The sequence below is a fragment of a genome, unplaced genomic scaffold, assembly GCF_019419815.1.
Source record: "Pyrus x bretschneideri cultivar Hongxiangsu unplaced genomic scaffold, Pyrus_bretschneideri_v1 Contig73, whole genome shotgun sequence".
Taxonomy (NCBI): Eukaryota; Viridiplantae; Streptophyta; class Magnoliopsida; order Rosales; family Rosaceae; genus Pyrus; species Pyrus x bretschneideri.
Genome location: NW_025999813.1, coordinates 390,621 through 401,041, shown reverse-complemented (window position 1 = coordinate 401,041; position 10,421 = coordinate 390,621). Strand labels below are relative to the sequence as shown.

The 10,421-nt window shown below is 36.0% G+C and overlaps 1 protein-coding gene across 1 annotated transcript; it reads left to right on the top strand.

The window, feature by feature from the left end:
- The first annotated feature begins 8,561 nt into the window (after positions 1-8,561).
- Positions 8,562-8,975, top strand: LOC125472765 (transcription factor GTE3, chloroplastic-like). Its single transcript, XM_048574591.1, has one exon. The coding sequence runs from the start codon at positions 8,562-8,564 to the stop codon at positions 8,973-8,975; it is 414 nt and encodes a 137-aa protein (XP_048430548.1).
- The last annotated feature ends 1,446 nt before the right edge of the window (positions 8,976-10,421 follow it).

The following is a 10,421-nucleotide window of genomic DNA, read 5'->3' as shown; positions in this document are numbered from 1 at the left end:
CATGTACAAGTATACTAACGAATTACCAATCATGTCTAAACTAAAACTTGGCCGAAAAATCGATACTCACACGACCATAACTCTCATCTAGAGTGTAATACAATGCCGCATCTGTAACTTCCACGGCAACACCCTTGTCTGCCAGCTCCGCCGCAACGTCTTCTATTTGCAAACTTGGGAGGAGCTGTAAGGTGTCCACCACCTTCAGGTCCCATCTCGTTTGTGAGTATGTTGCCTTTACGACAGCCTTTTACTCAAAACAAATGTAAGGTCAAACCCAAGCCCTATTCGGCTCCCACATTTAGCCCATATGGAAGTTTCATTTGTAGTTCCGATATTCGATAGAGGGTGCGAAGAATCTTATATTGCCTTTTTTTTTTTTTTGAACAAATATATTATCTACACTAAGGAGGAGGAGATGGGCCTAGCTTCACAATGAGCTAGCAATAATGTTGTTCAAATTCGCTTTTGCTGAAAATCGAACCTTAAACCTAAACCCTACCACTAGACCATAGTAGATCCCTTACATGTTGGTTCCACCTGATACAATCTCGTTATTTATTTATTTATTTATTTTTGAGAAAGATACCATCTCGTTATGTATGTGATACCCTTTGTGACAACAGACAGACTAATCCAAAGAGTTATCCGCAACCACACTGCTTGTTTCGCTATTGCAACTTGTTGTAATTTACAGACACATTCATTAGATAATTGTAGCAGAGCCAATATTTTACAAATTAATAAGCTCAGTTTTCACAAATTATGTCCCGTGCATATTTGTAAAGTAAGCCCGCTTCTCTTGACTCTGTCAGAATATTGAGAGGGCAACCAAATCATACCACCAAACCATAAACTCATTTTTCTTAAACGTAACCGATCCTTCTTTCACGACTGTGCCCAAATACAATAGACCCACCAACTTAGCGCCAAAGATAACGTACAATATTTTTGATCGAATAAAATCTCTAACAATGATATTCTTGATCTTTAAATTTTAAATTTTAAAAAGTTTCTTTGTCCCCAAAGAACACTGGCCTGTCCAAATGGTTTCCAAACGTTGCACTCACCTAAGCATTCCAAAAGGAGAAAAGGAAAGAGCCTCCTTGTCCCAAATCCTCCCAATCAAGCTTTTTTAAACTCGTGACTATTCCTCTAGTTTCAATCAAAGGGAGCTAATTTTCTCTCTGTGTGTGTACATATACATATACATATTCATGTGTGTGTGTGTAGAAGGCGATAATAATCACTAGTCTAATTCATAAGGAAAAGAATTTGAACTTGAGCACAAAGAGGTTGACGCACTACTTTATTAGCCGAACGCAGTTTGCTGCTAAATATAATAAAATTTAAATTATGTTAGTAGTCTGACTTATAGGCTATGTTGCGATTTGACACCTGGAGAAGATGAATCAATTTGCAGTTTGAATTGAAACACTTTTGATGTGCCACCTACAACTAAGTTCTTCTATATTACAAAAGTTCTGTATGTGTTTTTACATGCCATGATTCACAAAAAATTAAGTATTGATAATTCATACATTAAAATTTCATTCAAAAGAATTACGCACAAATCACATGCAACTTCTTGCACAAAAAACATGCGAAATTAGGCTACAGAAGGCCATTGTGTTTAATTAAAGTGGCAAATTGAACTTAATTAGGGTAGGAGTCGTCTACAATACACACAAGGTTCAATCATGCATGTCCATTGGCATATTGTAAAATGTTCAATGTGGGACACGATCAAATCCCTTATTGCTGTTGAATATTTAAAGCCATGATATGGGGCGCTAATTAGGTTCCAATCATGAGTGTCCCCACATGAATTGCTTTTAGGGTTTTATTTATAGAAAAAGGATCCTCTCTGGACCCTTTCTTTCTAATTCACCAAATCAGGTAATCCGTACCATTGAAATTTGATCAAACGACTGAAGTTATTATAACTTTAAAGTGAGCCCTGGTTTGTAGCCGTTGGATCAAAATTCAATGACACGGATTACCTGATTTGATGAATTATAAGGAAGGGATATGGAAATGATCCCTTTCCTTATTTATATAGTGCATATGCCTTAAATGGTATATGCCCTTTCTTTCTCTCCTCCTAGCTACTTCGTTCACAAGTGTTCTACCTCCAACAACACCAACAGCACCACCAACATCGAACGTTACATATATATATATATATATATATATATATATATGTATGTATATATATATATATGTATGTATGTATGTATGTATATGTATGTATGTATTAGTGAGAAGCGTCACGAACAGCTCACAGAAACACAACATGCAGCCACCCACGGGCTCACATTGTCTGCTAACTACACCCATTATCTACTCCATGATCTTCATTTTCTTCCATTTAATTCCCCTTCAACCTACCCACTAATCTCAATTATAACCTCACTTTCGGTAACAACTGCATGTATTCTCTCTTGTTTAGTTGTTTACCGCTGCATGCATGCATGGAATCTTCCTTTTAATACATAAATATGGAGCCGTTCGTGGTTCTACAGTTTCATAGCAATTAGCTGAGGTTGAACAGTCATTATTGTTAAGCTACAGATTGTGAAGAACAACAATGGCGGTTTCTATGTAATCGAGAGAGAGAGAGACAGAGAGAGAGAGAGAGAGAAGTACAACTGAATTATCTTCTTGTATTGAATGAAAGATTACAGCTCACAATACAAGTATATATATAAACGATTTTCCTTGCACACTAAGTAAACTACTACTAACAGACTTAACAAACTCATTCATTTATCTATTGACACTTGTCACCATCTGGTGGCTCTATATCTTTACATCCCCCCTCAATCATATGCTTGGAGGAGCCAAGTATAAGATTGAAACAATGATGTTGAAACAAAGGTGCATAAATACTCTTGGTCAAAATATCTGCAAACTGGTCTTTTGATGACACATGAGAGACATGCAGATCACCTCGGATGACTTTTTCCCATACAAAATGGTAATATATTTCAATGTGTTTCACTCTTGAATGAAAAACAGGATTAGATGATAAAGCAATCACATAAATGTTGTCACAATAGATAACTGGAGCAACTAGAATAGGTACACAAAGATCACATAACAACTGCCTTATCCATGCTAACTCAGCAGCTGCAATGGCTAAAACCTGATATTCAGCCTCTGTAGAGGACCGAGAAACAGTGTGTTGCTTCTTAGATGCCCAAGATATCGGATTGGAGCCAATATAAACAATGTGACCAGAAGTAGATCTTCGATCATTGGGGTCTCCTGCCCAATTTGCATCACTATAAGCCTGCAATTGTAATTGTCCTGATTGAAATCGAAGACCATAGTCCATAGTGCCACGAAGATATCGCAAAATCCTCTTAACAGCCACAACATGAGTATCTATGGGATTATGCATGAACTGACAACACTGATTCACAGAAAAAGCAATATCAGGCCGAGTAAAAGTCAAGTATTGCAAAGCTCCCACAATGTTGCGATACTGGTGTGGATTGTGATAAGGAGTGCCCTCAGTTTTAGACAACCTGTGATATGGTAAACATGGTGTTGCACAAGGTTTGGAATCTTGCAGATTAACCTTTTCAAGCAAATCTTTGATGTACTTTGACTGTGAAACAAAAAAAACCATCATTCTGATATGTTATCTGTAACCCTAAGAAATACTATAATTGCCCCAAGTCTTTCATTTCAAACTCCTGAGTTAAAGCTTTAACAACTTTATCAATCAATTTGGATGAATTACCAGTAAGGATGATATCATCCACATAAAGAAGTAATACAACATTGCCAAGACTAGTGTGTTGCACAAAGAGAGATAGATCTGCAAGGGAAGATTTAAAACCCAAACCTGGTAAAAAACTTGTAAATTTTCATTCCAAGCTAGGGGAGCTTGTTTCAAACCATAGAGAGACTTATGCAACCTGCAAACATAGTGAGAGGGATGTTATGTACTTTCAAAGCCTTGTGGTTGAGTCATATACACTTCTTCATGTAAATCACCATGAAAAAAATGCATTGTTCACTTCTATTTGCCGTAATGACCATTTAAACTGAGTTGCCAATGCCAAAATCAGCCTAACTGTTGTTGGTTTCACTACAGGACTAAAGGTCTCATTGTAATCAATACCCTCCTCTTGACTATACCCTTTAGCAACTAAGCAAGCTTTGTATCTTGCCACTGAACCATTAGGATTGGTTTTGACTCTATACATCCACTTACAACCTACCAGGTTTTTATGAGGTGGTAATGGAACTAAAGACCAAGTATGCTGTGATTTCAAGGCTGTGATTTCTTCTTCCATTGCAGCAATCCATTCAGGCACTTTATTGGTAGACTTAAAAGTTGTAGGTTCTGAAACTGTTGCAACAACTTGAACTGTAGCTAAGAACACTTTCTTCTTCTATATACCACTCTTGGATCGTGTTTGCATAGGGTGCAAATTTACTGATGGTATAAGAAGGCTAATGGACATATTTTTAGGTTGAAAATCTGGATCAACAGGGATTGAAGACTTTGTAGTTTTGTAATTGATTCCACAGATTCTATAGGTGTAATAGGGTTGGAATTTAAACACTTTGAAGCTCTAGTGGAATGAGATGTGGAAAACTTTGAGGCACTAGGACTATTAGAGGTTGAAAACTCTGAGGCTCGAGAGGGTATAGATGGTATGACTGTTTTGTGAATCAACTAGTGAAGGGTGAACTGGTTGGTGTAGTGGTGTTGATGTGGATGCAAAACTTGACAATGTTAGTTTGGATGCAACTATAGAGGAATAAGGAAAACTTGTCTCATCAAACAAAATATGTCCCGAAACAAAGATTTTGTTTGTAAGAGGATTAAGACAAAGATAACCTTTATATTGACCTGCATACCCTATGAATATACACTGTGAAGTCTTAGGTTGCAACTTACTGGAAATATACTGTTTTAAGAGTGGAAAGCAATCACATCCAAAAGCTTTGAGATGAGATATAGAAGGGAAAATGCCAAATAAACAATTAAAAGGAGATGATGATGCTAATACTGAAGGTGTTGAGACTGATGACTATCAGATTTGGAAAATGCATGATCGTGCATTAATGCAGCTTATCATTGCTACTTTGTCTCTGAGTGCTATGTCGTGTGTTATTGGTTGTTTAAGTTCTTATGATATGTGGATTAATCTAAAGGAGAAGTTCTTTACTGCCTCAAAATCCAGTATCCTTCAGTTAAAAACTGAGTTGCAAAACATCAAGAAAGGGTCAGATTCTGTCTCTACATATCTGCAATGAATTAAAGATGTTAGAGATCATTTTTCTGCAGTTGGTGTTACATTTGAAGATGATGATATTGTAATTTTGGCATTGAAAAGGCTCTCTTATGAGTATCATACTTTCAGAACAATTATAAAGGGTAGGGAGAATGTTATCACTCTTAAAGAGTTTCGATCCTAGTTATTGGCAGAAGAAGCAACTGTTGAGAATAATTCCACCTCTAAGTCTTTTGTTATTGCAATGGTTGCACAAGATAAACAAGGCAAAGGCAAAGCTCTCATGCTAGAAGAAGGATATTCCAGTGGCTCTTCACAGTCTTCCAATTATAATGGTGGTCCTCCTAGTGGTGCTTATCATGGCAGTTCCTCTAATTCTAATGGAGGTCATACTACCAATAGTTTTCGAAGACGTGGTAGGGGAGGAACAATTTCCACTTGAGGTACAATACAAGATCTCTGAATTCAAGTGCTGGAATTTTTGGCCCTGCAAAACCTCACATTTCCACTTGTCCTGAGCATGGCAATGAAATTCTTGTCTATTAGAGATGCAATAAAAGAGATATTGCATATAGAATTTGTTATCACTCTTGGATCTTGTAGGAGGATCAATCAATGTGTTGTTAACTAGATTGCAATATTTGGGAATTAAAGGGAAAATTAAGAAGAAAGGATGAACAGAAGGATGAACACCAAGATATTAGAAAGAGAAATAGGATTTGTATTAACTGATTGAATGAAGGTTACACATACACTGTTTTTATAAGAGAAAGCCTAACTACTCTAACCAAATACTAACAAACTTACTAACTGTATAGCTAATTATATTTCTAACTGTATTGTTGACTTGTATACTTAATATGAAGATTTGGAAATTGCTATCAAGGAAACATTTGAAAAACTGGTTAAAGAAGGCAAGATTGCACCAGTCAAGGAATTCAAGCTTCCACAAATACTTGAAGATCTCAACTCTGCAATTAGCAACTTCCAGTCATTAGCCTTTATGTGCAACATAATCAAGTTAGAATGTGTTTACAATAATAAGGTCACTTGATCTATAACTCAGATAGGAATGGTTTTGATATGGAACAAGGTGATATACATGAAGATATTACAACATGAAATGAATCTGAGGTGGATGAAGAGGGATTGCAAGATTGTAGTTGGTTTAAGTCTATTTTGTTTTTCTGGGTTTCATAGTAGTGATTGCAGATGTTCTTCCAATCTCAAACTGGGTTTCCTTAGTTGAGATTGAGGGGGAGTATTAAGGGTACAAGTCAACAATATAGTTAGAAATATAGTTAGCAAGTTTATTAGTATTTGGTTAAAGTTGTTAGGCTTACTAGTATAAAAACAAAGTGTGTAATTGTGTAACATTTATTCTTTCAGTTAATAAAAATCATATTTCTCTCTCTAAACTCTTTCTCTAGAATCTCTCTTGTTTCTCTCTATCATCTTCCTCTACCTCTGTACCATTCTAACTGTATTTCTAATTGTATTGCTGACTTGTACCCTTAATACTCCCCCTCAATCTCAACTGGGGAAACCCATTTTGAGATTGGAAGAACATGTGCAATTACTACTATGAAACCCAAAAAAACATAATAGACTTAAACCAACTGCAATCTTGTAATCCCTCTTTATCCACCTTAGATTAATTTCATGTCAAAATATCTTCATGTATATCACCTTGTTCCATATCAAAACCATTCCCATTTGAGTTATAGATCAAGTAACCTTACTGTTGTAAACACCTTCCAACTTGATTATTCTACACATAAAGACGAGTGATTGGAAGTTGCTGAGATAATCGTAAAGTTGAGATCTTTAGGTATTTTTGGAAGCTTGAATTCCTTGACTGGTGTAATCTTGCCTTCTTCAACCAGTTTTTCAAATGTTTCCTTGAAAAAAATTTCCAAAGCTTCATATGAAGTGGGAACAACAACACCAACATTCGTCAAGGCTTGATTCTTTGCTTGTGCAGACTCCATCTCACCATCACTCCACTGGTTTGGTAACATTGCCCTGTTTCAAAGCTTCAACTAGAAAATACTTGTCTCTACCACCAAGTTCCCTAAGTACAACAATAAGTTTGACCTGGGGGATAAAATCTTCCCAAAGGCATATTGTCTTCCAATATTGTATAGTAACCAGTGAAAGTGATTGTCCACATCAAATATGATACTTGTTTTCTCCAAATATATTCACTGCCTTACTACAATGTATAGACCAAGATCTTAGAAAAGAACTATGTTGTACATATCCAAAAGTCTAATATTCCTCAGCCTCTGACATGAGCTTCACAAAGAACAACCTTCTTATAAAGTTGTAACAGACCCTTATGCCGATTATAACAATTTCTTATGTGATTACCCTTTGTGGGATTTACCATCAACAACTTCATTTAACATTGTCTTCGACCTTTAAAACAGAAAATTAACAAACTATAGTGTGACATTGCCCTTAACTATAGTACCACGGGATCGCCCTTTGTGGATTTTCAGTGGGATTTACCTACTCACATCACAGAATTACTCTTTGTGGGATTTACCGTTAACAACTTCTTCAAACTTCTTTGTATAACTGGCTTACAGTAGATATATGTTAACAACTAAGCTGGTTAGACTCGACATTATAGGCTGTGATAAGAAAACATACTGCACAAACTCCTCAATAAGCACTTGAACAATCTTCTCAGACATTACTCTTATTTTGGCACAAACCATAATTTGAACAACCACAAAATTGTACATGCTAGAATGCAAGAATTCACACCTATTTCTCCAAATATGTCAAGAGTTGTAGAAAAATCAAACCCAATAAACTTGCAGAATATCAGTGAAGTAGAGAGACAATGAATATGCACTATAAAAATTGCACAATTCATGGTTTCGAAAAATCTAGCAAATCAAATGCATGCTATCACAAACACTAATCTTGAAGCAATGACCAATCTTGAACTCAAATGTTGGGCAAGAGCCCAGAAAAGACTCACAAGAAAGATGGCTTCAAGCACTTAATACTCAACATATCAACTGAATGACTTGATGCCCACAACAACAAACTAATTGATTTACATAATAGTGAAAGAATCATAGTAAGAAATTCAGAAGAAGCAGCTGAAAAACTTAACCTTCACATGAAAATTTTGAGCTGGGCATTTCATCAAACACTTGGACTACACAAAAGTCTAAACTTTCTTCCATACTAGAGAGTAGAGCACATATCAAATTCACAGACAATATCGAAGGCATTGAAGAGAACGCACCATAAATTGATGACCAGATTCACGTTCTCAAGAAGATGGCTAGGTCGAAACAGCCCTTGTCGGTCACTTATGGTAAGGAATCGAATTCCAATTCCAAGAGGTTGTATTTAGAAAATGGGGATTTGATGAAGAATTGCAGGCAAGTATTATCCAAGCTGATGAAGCAGAAATATGCTAGGATCTTTAACAAACCAGTTGATGTAGTTGCGTTGGGCCTTCACGATTACTACGACATCATTAAGAAACTGATGGATCTTGGCACTGTCAAAACCTATCTCACCAAGGGTCTCTATTTAACGCCTTTTGATTTTGTAGCTGATGTGAGATTGACTTTCGAGAATGCCATGCGGTACAAGAATGAGATCCCAACAAATGAAATACAAAAAGATCACAAAAAATTGCTTGACATTCCATCTTCTTTCGAGGTGAAGAACTTGATGAAAATCTGAAAATTTCTGAATTCAAGAACGGAAAATCAACCTAGAAGTTATAGGATGATCGCGAAAGCATCGAAGAATTTGACGGAAATTCTGAAGAAATTTTGAATAGAAAATAAAACAAGAAACGATGAAATGTAATGAAAAACGGAACCATTAGAATCTATAGCAGGCCGAGTAAAGGTCAAGTATTGCAAAGCTCCCACAGTGCTGCGATACTAATGTGGACTGTGATAAGAAGTGCCCTTAGTTTTAGATAACCTGTGATATGGTAAACATGGTGTTGCGCAAGATTTGGAATCTTGCAGATCAAACTTTTCAAACAAATCTTTGACGTACTTTGACTGTGAAACAAAAGGACCATCATTCTGATATGTTAATTGTAACCTTAAGAAATATTGTAATTGCCCCAAGTCTTTCATTTCAAACGCCTGAGTTAAAACCTTATCAATCAATTTGAATGAACTACTAGTAAGGATGATATCATCTATATAGATAAGTAATACAATAATGCCAAGACTAGTGTGTTGCATAAAGAGAGATACATTGTTGCAAATTGCCAGTTTACCCCATACATTTTGGTTCCATGCTTGTGCCATTTTTGTTTACCTTATTAATAGGATGGCATGTCCAACACTTCATATGTCATCTCCTTTTACTGATTTATTTGGCACTCTTCCTTCTATATCTCATCTCAAAGTTTTTGGCTGTGTTTGCTTTCCACTCTTAAAATAGTATAATTCCAGTAAGTTGCAACCTAAAATATCACTTCATGGGGTATGCAGGTCAATGCAAAGGTTATATTTGTCTTAATCCTCTTACAAACAAAATCTTTGTTTCGACACATGTTTTATTTGATGAGACAAGTTTTCCTTATTCCTCTATAATTGCATCCATATTAACATTGTCCAGTTCTGCATCCACATCAACACCACTGCACCAACCAGTTCACCTTTCACTAGTTGATTCACAAAACACTATCCTACCACCTATACCTTCTCAAGCCTTAGAGTTTTCAGCCTCTAATATTCCTAGTGCCTCAAAGTTTTCCACATCTCATTCCACTAGAGCTTCAAAGTGTTTAAATTTCAACCCTATTACACCTATAGAATATGTGGAATCAATTACAAAAGCTACAGTCTCCAATCCATTATGCAAGACTCTGATACCATGTTAAGGTACAGATTGTGAAGAACAACAATGGCAGTTCTGAAGGAAAAATTTTGTCCTAGCTAAGAACATGTAAGAACATTTGAATACATATGCATACTAATAACACTTTAAAGTAGGCATGCATTAAAAAACAATTCATAAAACCCATGACTTTCAAAGCCTAGTATATGGTGAACCATAAGACTCTTTAACAATATTAAAGAGAATAAGAATTTAGAGATTCTTTACCCTTGAAGCTCATCCTTGATTGCACAAGGGATTCACCCAAGTGGAGAGCCTTCAAGT

Bases quoted from the DNA above. Each gene is read 5' to 3' on its own strand.
- LOC125472765 (XM_048574591.1), top strand. From the start codon at position 8,562: ATGGCTAGGTCGAAACAGCCCTTGTCGGTCACTTATGGTAAGGAATCG.